The sequence below is a fragment of the Bombina bombina genome, chromosome 1 (assembly GCF_027579735.1).
Source record: "Bombina bombina isolate aBomBom1 chromosome 1, aBomBom1.pri, whole genome shotgun sequence".
NCBI lineage: Eukaryota > Metazoa > Chordata > Amphibia > Anura > Bombinatoridae > Bombina > Bombina bombina.
The window spans coordinates 456493249-456506582 of NC_069499.1; the positions used below are offsets into that span (position 1 = coordinate 456493249).

Consider the following 13334-nt stretch of genomic DNA (forward strand, 5'->3'; position numbering starts at 1 on the left):
TTGTATGCATGTAAGTACTGTCCATTAGCAGCTGTTCATTTGTGTGTTGTCCATTATGATATCTGAGATGGGCTAATAACTATGCTAACACTCTCATGTTCGGGTTGTATATTAATACAGAGTCCAACATCCCCATAGTCTAGCAGCTAGCACTGTAGCCAGGGCTGAAGCTTCTATTCCTTGCTAGAGATATAATTTTAGGTCCATAGTGGTGCTCCCTGACTTTAATCTGAGGCAAAGCAAAACAGAGTCTTAGAACTTGTAGTTTTTCTGATGTATATCTTTAGACTGGAAATATCTAAGCTTTTTACATACTGTTTGTTGTCTAATTGTGAGCAATGTTTGCCATATGTGAATATATTTGTGTATCTCATTTTCAATCATATCACAGACAAAGGGGCTATGTAGCACTATACACTTGTATGCTTGTTCCCTCTTAGATTGAGCCCAAAACGTTCTTTTATGAGTTCTAGTTATATATAAGTAAAATAAGAAAATAAAGGTTTACCTTTGAGACTCAAGAGTAATCTCCTAGCACCCATGATGGCCCTCTATAGCTTCATCCTTCTGGTAGTATTAAGAGGTCCAAATGTGGCCACATGAGACATTTTGAGGGTTTACACTACAAAAAGCTAGCAGTATGGTCCCTTGTACTCTTAAATATTGTCAGTTAAACATGTTACGTATATTTTAACTGATTTATCTCCACTATATGTTTGGAAACAATTTCATTGTATGGATTTAACTGACATACTTGGATTGTATGCCTTGATTTAAACTTCAATAAAAATAAAAAAAAATATTTTTGACTATTCAGAACATAAGAAGTTCCCCATCAATTATTGAAATTTATGACACCAGATTTGCTAACGCTTTTTTGATACACAGCCTAACGCCTAGATTACGAGTTTTGTCTGTAAAGACCTGCGGTGCTAACGAGCCTTTATTTTCCAGCGCTCCCTTAAGCCAACGCTGGTATTACTAGTTTTTTGAATGGCTGCGTTAGCCTCAGAAAAGTGATCTGTGAGCAAATTTAGCTCCACTTCAACCCTCAATACCAGCGTTGCTTACGGTAGCGGTAAGCTGGAAAAACGTGCTCGTGCACGATTTCCCCATAGGATACAATGGGGCTGAGCTGGGTGAAAAAAAACCTAACACCTGCAAAAAAGCAGCGTCCAGCTTCTAACACAGCCCTATTGTTTCCTATGGGGAAACACTTTCTAAGTCTACACCTAACACCCTAACATGAACCCCGAGTCTAAAATCTAAGTGATCTGGGAGCGGGTGGGGGATTGGTCTTGGGGGGGGGGGGGGGGAAGCTACACTACAGAAAAATGAAATAAAAATTAACAAAAACATTTTATTTGCAAACTGGGTACTGGCAGACAGCTGCCAGTACCCAATATGGCCCCCAATAAGGCAGAGGGGGAGGGTTAGGAAGCTGTTTTGGGGGGATCAGGGAGGTTGGGGGCTAAGGGGGGGATCCTACACAACAGCATATGTAAATATGCTAAAAATATATATATATAAAAAAAAGATACCTTTTATTTTAGTACTGGCAGACTAAATGCAACTGCGCACTAAATGCGCAGTTGCATTTAGTGGCCTTCTAACTACCAAAAAGCAACGCCAAAGCCATATATGTCTGCTATTTCTGAACAAAGGGGATCCCAGAGAAGCATTTACAACAATTTGTGCCATAATTGCACAAGCTATTTGTAAATAATTTCAGTGAGAAACCTAAAGTTTGTGAAAAAATTTGTGAAAAAGTGAACAATTTTTTTTTATTTGATCGCATTTGGTGGTGAAATGGTGGCATGAAATATACCAAAATGGGCCTAGATCAATACTTTGGGATGTCTTCTAAAAAAAAAATATATACATGTCAATGGCTATTCAGGGATTCCTGACAGATATCAGGGTTCAAATGTAACTAGCGCTAATTTTGAAAAAAAAAATGGTTTGGAAATAGCAAAGTGCTACTTGTATTTATGGCCCTAAAAAAAGTAAAGAACATGTAAACTCAGGACAAAATTTAGAAACTATTTAACATGGGTGTTTTTTGTTGGTTGTAGTTGAGTAACAGATTTTGGTGGTCAAAGTTTTTTCCTGGTATTTTATAAAAAAATTTATAGTAAATTATAGGATATGATGAAAATAATGGTATCTTTAGAAAGTCGATTTAATGGTGAGAAAACGGTATATAATATGTTTGGGTACAGTAAACGAGTAAGAGGAAAATTACAGCTAAACACAAACACCGCAAAAATGTAAAAATAGCCCTGGTCCCAAACGGACAGAAAATGGAAAAGTGATGTGGTCATTAAGGGGTTAATGTACACTACTGTTACACCAGATATGAGTTGCACTGGGGTGACACTGTGCCCTGGCAGGCACTGAAACGCACACGTGTGAAGGAAACTGACTGCTATTATTTCACAGTCAAAAAAGTGTTGTTTTTTTTAAATGTACACTACTGTTACACCAGATATGAGTTGCACTGGGGTGACACTGTGCCCTGGCAGGCACTGAAACGCACACGTGTGAAGGAAACTGACTGCTATTATTTCACAGTCAAAAAAGTGTTGTTTTTTTTAAATGTACAATACTGTTACACCAGATATGAGTGGTGGCACTGGGCAAGTGGGCACAGTATATGCTGTGAGCCTGACACACACGCTGGCAGGCAGGCAACTGCAATTAGATTACACAGGAAAAAAAAAGCAGACTGATGTTCTAGCCCTAAAAAGGGCTTTTTGGGGTGCTGTCCATACAGGAGAGATCAGATGAGTCCTTCAGGACTGTAGTGAACACACTAGCCTAGCTATCGATTAAATCAGCAGCAGCTACACTGTCCCTCCTCTCACTAAGAATGCAGCTTCCGAATGAATCTAAAATGGATGCTGTCCAGGAGGTGGGAGGGTCTGGGAGGGAGGGTCTGCTGCTGATTGGCTGGAATGTGTCTGCTGACTGTGAGGTACAGGGTCAAAGTTTTACTCAATGATGACGAATAGGGTGCGGACCAAACATAGCATATGTTCGCCGTTCGCGGCAAATGCGAACATGCTATGTTCGCCGGGAACTATTCGCCGGCGAACTATTCGTGACATCACTACTTATTAACCCCTAATATGCCGTCCCCGCTATCACTGACACCTGCATTATACTATGAACCCCTAATCTGCCTCTCCGGACACCGCCGCCACCTACATTATCCCTATGAACCCCTAATCTTCTGCCCCCAACATCGCCGACAACGATATTAAATTTATTAACCCCTAATCTGCCCCCCCCCCAACATCGCCGCCACCTTCCTACACTTATTAACCCCTAATCTGCCGACCGGACATCGCAGCTACTATAATAAATGTATTAACCCCTAAACCGCCGCACTCCCACCTCGCAAACACTATAGTAAATTTTATTAACCCCTAATCTGCCCTCCCTAACATCGCCGCAACCTACCTACACTTATTAACCCCTAATCTGCTGACCGGACATCGTCGCTACTTTAATAAATGTAATAACCCCTAAACCGCCGCACTCCCGCCTCGCAAACACTACAATAAATTTTATTAACCCCTAATATCGCTGCAACCTACCTACACTTATTAACCCCTAATCTGCTGACCGGACATCGCCGCTACTATAATAAATGTATTAACCCCTAAACCGCTGCACTCCCGCCTTGCAAACACTATAATAAATTTTATTAACCCCTAATCTGCCCTCCCTAACATCGCCGCAACCTACCTACAATTATTAACCCCTAATCTCCTGCACCCAACATGGCCGCTACTATAAAATAAACCATAAGATAGCTACAATATAACTAATAGTTAAATTGTAGCTATTCTATGATTTATTTTTATTTTACAGGCAACTTTGTATTTATTTTAACTAGGTATAATAGCTATTAAATAGTTAATAACTATTTAATAGCTACCTAGTTAAAATAATTACAAAATTACCTGTAAAATAAATCCTAACCTAAGTTACAAATACACCTAACACTACACTATCAATAAATTAATTAAATAAATTAAATACAATTATCTAAAATAAAATACAATTAAATAAACTAAACTATATTACAAAAAAACAAACACTAAATTACAAAAAATAAAAAAATATTATAAGAATTTTAATCTAATTACACCTAATCTAAGCCCCCTAATAAAATAAAAAAGCCCCCTCAAAAAATAAAATTCCCTACCCTATACTAAATTACAAAAGTAATCAGCTCTATTACCAACACTTAAAATTGAACTTCAATCCGATTGGCTGATTACATCAGCCAATTGGATTTTTCCTACCTTAATTTCGATTGGCTGATAGAATCCTATCAGCCAATCGGAATTCGAGGGACGCTATCTTGGATGATGTCATTTAAAGGAACCGTCATTCGTCGTTAGTCCGTCGTGCTGGAGGGAGGCTTCGCGCTGGAGGTATTCAAGATGGAGCTACTCATCGCCGGAAGGATGAAGATAGAAGATGCCGCTTGGATGAAGACTTCGGCTGGATGGTGGAACTCTTCTGCCCCGATCGGATGAAGACTTCTGCCGCTCCAGATGTCCTATTCTTGCCCATCAGTGCCCGGCTGGGTGAAGACAGCTCAAGGTAGGGTGATCTTCAATGGGGTAGTGATAGTTTTTTTTTAAGGGGGGATCGGGTGGGTTTTAGAGTAGGGGTGTGTGGGTGGTGGGTTGTAATGTTGTAATGTTGGGGGGGGGTATTGTATTTCTTTTCTTTTACAGGTAAAAGAGCTGATTACTTTGGGGCAATGCCCCGCAAAAAGCACTTTTAAGGGCTGGTAATAGAGCTGATTACTTTTGTAATTTAGTATAGGGTAGGAAATTTTATTTTTTGGGCATTTTTTTATTTTATTAGGGGGCTTAGATTAGGTGTAATTAGATTAAAATTCTTGTAATATTTTTTATTTGTAATTTAGTGTTTGTTTGTTTTTGTAATATAGTTTAGTTTATTTAAATGTATTTTATTTTAGATAATTGTATTTAATTTATTTAATTAATTTATTGATAGTGTAGTGTTAGGTGTATTTGTAACTTAGGTTAGGATTTATTTTACAGGTAATTTTGTAATTATTTTAACTAGGTAGCTATTAAATAGTTATTAACTATTTAATAGCTATTGTACCTAGTTAAAATAAATACAAAGTTGCCTGTAAAATAAAAATAAATCATAAAATAGCTACAATGTAACTATTAGTTATATTGTAGCTATCGTATGGTTTATTTTATAGGTAAGTATTTAGTTTTAAATAGGAATAATTTATTTAATTATAGTAAATTTATTTTGTTTAATTTAAATTATATTTTACTTAGGGGGTTAGACTTAGGAGATAATGACTTTATTATAGTAGCGGTGACATTGGGTGCGGGAGATTAGGGGTTAATAATTGTAGGTAGGTTGCGGCGATGTTAGGGAGGGCAGATTAGGGGTTAATAAAATTTATTATAGTGTTTGCGAGGCAGGAGTGCGGCGGTTTAGGGGTTAATAAATTTATTATAGTAGCAGCGATGTCCGGTCAGCAGATTAGGGGTTAATAAGTGTAGGTAGGTGGCGGCGACGTGGGGGGGCAGATTAGGGGTTAATAAATTTAATATAGGTGTTGGCGATGTTAGGGCCAGCAGATTTGGGGTTCATAGCTATAATGTAGGTGGCGGCGGTGTCCAGTCGGCAGATTAGGGGTTAAATAATTTTATTATAGTGTTTGTGGGGGGCCTCGGTTTAGGGGTTCATAGGTAGTTTATGTGTGTTAGTGTACTTTGTAGCACTGTAGTTAAGAACTTTATGTTCCGGTGTTAGCCCATAAAACTCTTAACTACTGACTTTTAAATGCGGTTGGAGTCTTGGAGGCAGAGGCTCTACCGCTCACTTTCTCCAAGACTCATAATACCAGCATTAGCCAAATCCCATTAAAAAGATAGGATACGCAATTGACGTAAGGGGATTTGCGGTAGCCTGGAGTCGCAGAAGAAAAGTGAGCGGTGAGCCTCTACCTGTCAGACTCGTAAAACCAGCGTTAGGTAAAAAGCAGCGTTGGGACCTCTCAACGCTGCTTTTTAAGGCTAACGCAAAACTCGTAATCTAGGCATAAGTGTTTTTCTTGACAATCATAACATTCATAATATATCTTTAATTAAATGACCCACATTTTTTAAAAAAAAAAAGAGAGAATAAAGTACTCAGATTGGTAGCCCAAATTTTACCTTGAATTGTTCCAAATCTGGTCTTTCCAGGTTGACCACATCAGCCAACAGCTGATCCTCCAGGCCATCTCTTGTAACAGTAAAATTAATCAGTGTGGTCTGCGCCTGTATCTCAGGTTTGTAATGTGGATTTGCAAGTTTTGTATGAAGAATCAATCTAAATTTGGGATGAAACTTACATTCTTTATCTCCCACTTGAATGTATCTGCAAAATAAACACAAACACTTTAAAATATTAAACAAACTGGTTTATGGGATAAACTCTTGGAAATATTGTAGTGACACTGTAGAGACAAGTGATGTTGTTTGTCTTCTTGTGTAAGATAGTATACAATATATATAGATGGTACAATAGCAGAAACTAATATCCACTAACTGATGTGCAGAAAAAAATAGTTAAAGGGGCGTTCAAGCCAACATTGGAAACCAGATGGATGCATTTCAGTTTTGAATTGAAACATTTTTGTAATATACATATATTAACAACAATGCTTCTAATGAAAGCTATAGCTGTTTCAAAAGTGTATTCAAAGGGACACTAAACACATTTTTTTTTCTTCCATGATTTATATAGTGAATACAATTTTAAACAACATTCCAGTTTACTTCTATTATCTAATTTACTTCATTCTTTAGATATCCTTTGCTCAAGAAATAGCAATGCACATGGGTGAGCCATACACACAAGGCATCTATGTGCAGCCACCAATCGGCAGCTACTGAGCCTATCTAGATATGCTTTTCAGCAAATGATATCAAGAGAATAAAGAAAATTAGATAATAGAAGTAAATTAGAAAGATGTTTAAAATTGCATACTCTTTCTAAATCATGAAAGAAAAAAATGTGGGTTTTATGTACCTATAAGTATGCTCAGTGCACCAGCATAGTAAACACAGCACTTGCTCAGTGAGCCTAAGGTGCTACCATCTGGTAATGACCCAATTTGTTAATTGCTGACACGATACAAACACCATTATTTAAAATGCTGGTGCACTGAGAATATCTAGTTATGTGTCACATGCACGTGCAGAGAAAAATGTTACCTCTAAAACAGTGATAACTTTTACTAGAAGCATTTTTGCCAATACATGTATATTGCAAATAGGTTTCTTATCAAAGATGTAGTTCATGTATGTGCATTTAAATTTTGACCGGCATGTCCCTTTAAATATGACCCAGTATTAATAAAGCCAAGCTAATTTGCACTTATAATCTTGTTTTTATAATTATATTATCTTTATGTTTATGTACCACAAGCACATGGGAAATTAACAATGGTTGTGTTTGTGACTGATGTAATATTGGGAGTTGTATCCTTTTAAAGGTTTATTATGTATTATTAAAAACATGAACAAGTCCCTACACTCAATTCTCACTGCACACATTTTATGATTAATTTATTTATTTAAAACTGCCAACATAATTAGAGGAATTATGGCAATAGGCACAAGGCTTAAGACTGTCAGCAGTAAGAGGACCCTGCTCTTGAGTTACCATCTATGGCGCATGCAAATGAAAGGTCAACCAGACGTAGGGGCTAGTGAGCCTTCTATAGAACATAGTGTGCAAAAGTTTATAAAGTGAGTTAGTATTTCTTTTGTTTAAAACAAAATAAATATTGAATTTTAGTTAAATATTTACATTAGTTTTTGTTAAAACAAATGTAAATGTTTCAATTCTAGAAGTAAAAAGTTCCCCTGTAGCTAAATACTTACCATAGCGACTAGCGAGCTCTGGAGAGCACGCTAACTTGATCCTCTTCTTGCCAGAGACCATGGGGTCAACTTATTAAAGCCCGGGCAGGCATGATTTGTTGTACGCTGTCAGAATTTAACAAAAAATGCTTGTGCAATGCCACCCCCTGCACATTCGCAGCCAATCGGCCGCTAGGACTGGGGTTGTCAATCCTCCCAATTGTATCTAAAAGGTGGCGGACAAGTTAAGGAGCAGAGTCTTACGGCCGCTGCTTCTTAACTTAGGTTTCTGGCAGACCTGAAACCTCGGGCGGAGCGAGCAAGATGCTTGATAAATCTCCCCCATGGCTGCGCTAACAGCAAGCTTACCACTCCTAGTTCCCAGGATCTGCACCAACTTTAGTGCAGAGCCTGGGAGCCGAATGCACTAAGTCTCCTGTTAGCGAGACAGGGGCTCAGGCAAAACGAGGATTGGGTTTTGCACGCTCTCCAGTGTACATTAAGGTAAGTATTAACCCCGTAATTATTTTTACAGGAAACAATTGAATACTGATGATTTGTGTCAGTATTTTTTTTAATGTTTTTCCCTATCTTTATGCATTCATTCGGATTTTTGTTTTGTTAAAACGAAAACGAGAATCCCATTTTCGAAACAAATTTGCATCTCTAATATTTATTATAATGTTTAAACTGTTTCAAAATTAAGAACAGCATCATTTAAAAATAAGTAAAGATAAAAGGAAACACAATTTAATATATAATCACTTCTTCTTGTTGCAAACTCACTGTACAAACTTTCAATTCAACAAGTTCTTGTGCTAGTTCTTAGAATATTGTTTTGAAGCGGACAGTCATTGAAATTCAGAATTGCAACTAAAGTGTAATAAGTAGTAGTCATTTTCCGAGTCTCAACATGCTATAAAATCACTCCTTGAATCAAATACCCCCAAGGGAGTGAGAAATTAAAGATACCTTTCAGTGCAGGCTTGAGCGGTGTTGGTGCATACAAACGGATCGATACACAGCATGAGGAGGACTCTGCTATATTTATGAACAAGTGGGGGCCTGATAGGACATTTTCTCAAGGAAACCAAACATTTTTGGAAGGTTTAGTTGAAAAAAAGAAAATATGAATAAATCACTGGTACTAACATATTGGGAAGTTATTATCTCAATGCACTACATATTTTTCTCATTAGAAACATCTATGAATGACTACTATTATTACTAAATTTAGATTACTGACAGTTTTTGTTTGCATCTGAAAAATTGCAACAGTAAAAACAAAGTCTAATTTCATGTTAGGGATAACAAATTGGTCTTGGTCTGAGGGTAGCTACTGATATTATAAAAGCAGATTTAATAAAGGCTGAATATTAAAAAGTACCAGCGGTTTTCTAGGCTCTAAAGACCTAGGACTTAAAGCCTGTTGTAAACCCCAATGTGTAAGTTACTTACTTCCCATTCATATCATATTATTTGTAAAACACTGCATTAAAATACATTACTGGAAGAAAGTAATATAGTAAATGAGTGATCATTAATTCCATCTTCATATATCCTCAAATCACCACACTACAAAGACAATGTCTCTAACTTCCCTCCCCCCCTCCTTATGTGTCATATATCATTTTCTCCTTTAGATTGTAAGCTTGAGAATCCTTCAAACTGTAGCTTACTTCATATAAAAGTGCATCTACTACTGATTGTGCTCAAGGGCAGGGTGCTCCTCTCCTTTTGTGAAAAACGTCACTGTGACTTTTTTAATGAACTTTTTGTTTTGTTTGTTAAAGAACTTTGTGAAATATATGTAACATATCCTTGTATAACTTGTCATTGTAACTCTAGTATTGTTTGTACCTTAATGAATGTATTGCACCTCTGTATAGTGCTGTGTAAACTATTGGCACTTTATAAATAATTGTTATTAATAATAATAATAATAATTTAGACATTGTGAACAACAATGTATTTAGGAATGTGATTTTTATTTACAAATTCTGATTGTACTTTAAATGTGTATCTTTAACAAATTATAATAATTCTTTGTATATTTCTGTGTATATTTTACAAATAGCATTACACTTTCTAATTTTTCCTATGTCAAATGACCCTGGCAGTTTCGGAGAGTAGGATGGACAGGGTAGTTCTTTGGGTTGGAAGGGGAAGTTCCTTAGGTGTTTACATCTGCAAGTCTCAGTGATTGATCTTAACAATCATATGCTGGAGACGTTTGCTCAGAATTCACAATAAACTTAATTAACTAACAGAAAAGTAATTATACTAAACTAGAGGCAAATACAAGTTAAAGTGCAGTGAACATTTTCAAATTAATCTGTATTTGCTTCAAACTCACTCTCCCCTGTGATATTCTCATCTCTGAAACTATTATTACCTTCTGTGTGAGGAAGCTGTCATCTTACAGGTTCAGCCCCTTTTCTTAAATAATTCAGTGAGGTAAGTACATCTGGGTTCTGCAAGATGACTTTACTGCAAGCTGGATAGCATTTGAGAATCTTGCCCTCTTCCTTCCTTTTTCCTAACATCTTTTTATCATCTTCTTTTTCTCTACCGTTTTTGTGCTTTTACATTTCCACTCTATTTTTTTTTATTTCCCCCTCTCAATATCTTTCTCTCTCCATCATTATCACTTCTTTTTTCCTGTCCATCTCTCATATTTCTTCTCTCTCCATAGACTGTTCTCTTTCCTTTGCCCTTATCTCTCTTGCATGCTCAGTCTTGTTCTCCATTTACCACTTTCATATTTTCTTTAGCTCACTCTTTCCTCTTCTCTCTTCCTCCATTTTTATGCTCTCTCTCTTCCCCACAAAGAAAGATCAATAAAGTGAGGGAATTAAGGAATGGGATCAGGAAGAGGAGATGAATGAAAGCAAAGAGAAAAGGGGGAGAGAAAATGAAGAAACAGAGAAAGAGAAAATGAGGAAAAATATAAAGATTTATTAAAACTGAGAGACCTGGAAATGGGAAGTAGAGATAAATTAAAGAGATTTGGAAATAGAGGGAGAAAGAAAAAGTGGGGAAAACAGTAGGAATGTTATAGAGAAAATTATTATTGTTACCTTCCTTTTTTAAGTGTATGCCTTCCTAGTAAAGGGTCAATTATGGGATCAATTGTTTCTTCTAAATTTTCTATCAAGACAGGGTCTCCAGCCTCAACGGCCTGCTCAATGACATCAACATACCTGCAAATTATGTAAACAGAAACTATCAATACATTTTTATGGCAATAAAAAATATATCATGGTTGTTGCACAATTATGAATAAAATTTTTTATCTACAGACAATATCAGTTTATTGATTCTATATTAGCTAACTCCAGTTATAGTTGAGATGAACAAAAAATAATAGGAAAGAGCAGTTCTTCTAAGATAAATTTGATTAGTTAAATATATTTACCCCTTATGGCCCAGATGGATAACTTTTAAATTAGATCCATATCTACTTTTAATCCACTTAATTCCCTGAAGCTGAGGATCAATCATTAGAGGCCATCGTTCACAATTTGTAAGTATTGTGCCATTCTGAATGGACATGGTATCACTAGGCAGTCCTTCATTATTCCATTTTGCAATTGTTGCATCATCAGTCAGCATGGATATTGGATCTAATCCTTCAGTCATTGGAATGGGAAACTACAACAGAAAACATTATATTTGTATTATACCCAAATATTTATGATTAATCACTCTTGTCATAAACAATATTATCAATGTAAATCAACTGTAAATTATCACTAAGGTTTTATTTTTTTTACAATACATACAAATATTATGTAAAAATCTCAAGAGTAAGCTACATTTATAGCAATCAGTAATTTTTTTTATCCTGAAATTACATGTTAAATATGATTATTTTTTTTTACCAGCTCCCAATTATGGTTCTAGATGCTCTGTAGTTATAGCATGTGCCATTAAATATATGTGCGGCACTCACATTACTGTCACTGACCGCTTTCCGTAGCAAGTCCTCAAAGCAGTTATACAGCTGTTTAGCTACCATTCAACTGGTGTATAACAATGAGTGGAGAAGATAAAAAATAATTTTGAGTAAAATTGAGTTAACTCCCATGACAAAGTCTAGAAACCCTTCATGTAACCCCCAACTACATGTAAACCAACTTGTGACAAAGATTAGCAACCCTTCATCTGACCCCCAACTACATATAAACCAACTTATGACAAAGTCTAGCAACCCTTCATCTGACCCCTCAAATACAAATAAACCATCTTTTGACAAAGTCCAGCAACCCTTCATCTGACCACCAACTACAAATAAACCAACTTGTGACAAAGTCTAGAAACCCCTTATCCCCAACTACAAATAAACCAACTTGAGTCAAAGTCTAGCAAACCTTCATCTGACCCCCAACTACATATAAACCAACTTGTGACAGTCTAGCAACCCTTTATCTGACCCCCATCTACAAATAAACTAACTTGTGACAAAGTCTTGCAACCATTCATCTGATCCCCCCAACTACAAATAAACTAACTTGTGACAAAGTCTAGAAACCCTTCATCTGACCCCCAACTACAAATAAACCAACTTGTGACCTCGCTCACCAACCAACTTGTGACAGTCTAGCAACCCTTTATCCGACCCCCATCTACAAATAAACTAACTTGTGACAAAGTTTCGCAAACGTTCATCTGACCCCCCCAACTACAAATAAACTAACTTGTGACAAAGTCTAGAAACCCTTCATCTGACCCCCAACTACAAATAAACCAACTTGTGACCTCGCTCACCAACCAACTTGTGACAGTCTAGCAACCCTTTATCTGACCCCCATCTACAAATAAACTAACTTGTGACAAAGTCTAGAAACCCTTCATCTGACCCCCAACTACAAATAAACCAACTTGTGACCTCGCTCACCAACCAACTTGTGACAGTCTAGTAACCCTTTATCCGACCCCCATCTACAAATAAACTAACTTGTGACAAAGTCTTGCAAACGATCATCTGACCCCCCAACTACAAATAAACTAACTTGTGACAAAGTCTAGAAACCCTTCATCTGACCCCAACTACAAATAAACCAACTTGTGACCTTGTTCACCAAATAAACCAAAAAGCGTAATGTTCCAAACCTCCACCAAAACATAACCATGCTGTCCCCAATGTCTAACTACAACACTATAACACTAACTGCAACTACATCCCATAGCCACAAACACATCCTCATGTGATCCCTCTATAGCAAACCATCACTGGTAAACCTCCTTTCTATACTATTCTCTATCCAATGGTTATTCTCCCAACACTTAAACCCCCAATTACAAAAAATGTTTTGAATAAAGCAAAAAATAAATATTTTTAAAACAAGCTAGTGATTGGTGACTATGCACATATTATTATTCTTTATTTATAAAGCACCAACA

The 13334-nt window shown here is 36.6% G+C and overlaps 1 protein-coding gene across 1 annotated transcript in view; it reads right to left on the reverse strand.

Annotated features, from left to right (window-relative positions):
- The window catches only part of LOC128658546 (dynein axonemal heavy chain 11-like), a 1692686-nt gene that overhangs the window by 274092 nt on the left and 1405260 nt on the right, over positions 1-13334 (reverse strand). The window contains 3 exon segments of the mRNA XM_053712841.1: positions 6234-6438; positions 11009-11131; positions 11347-11582. Of these exon segments, the coding sequence (XP_053568816.1) occupies positions 6234-6438; positions 11009-11131; positions 11347-11582 (564 nt within the window).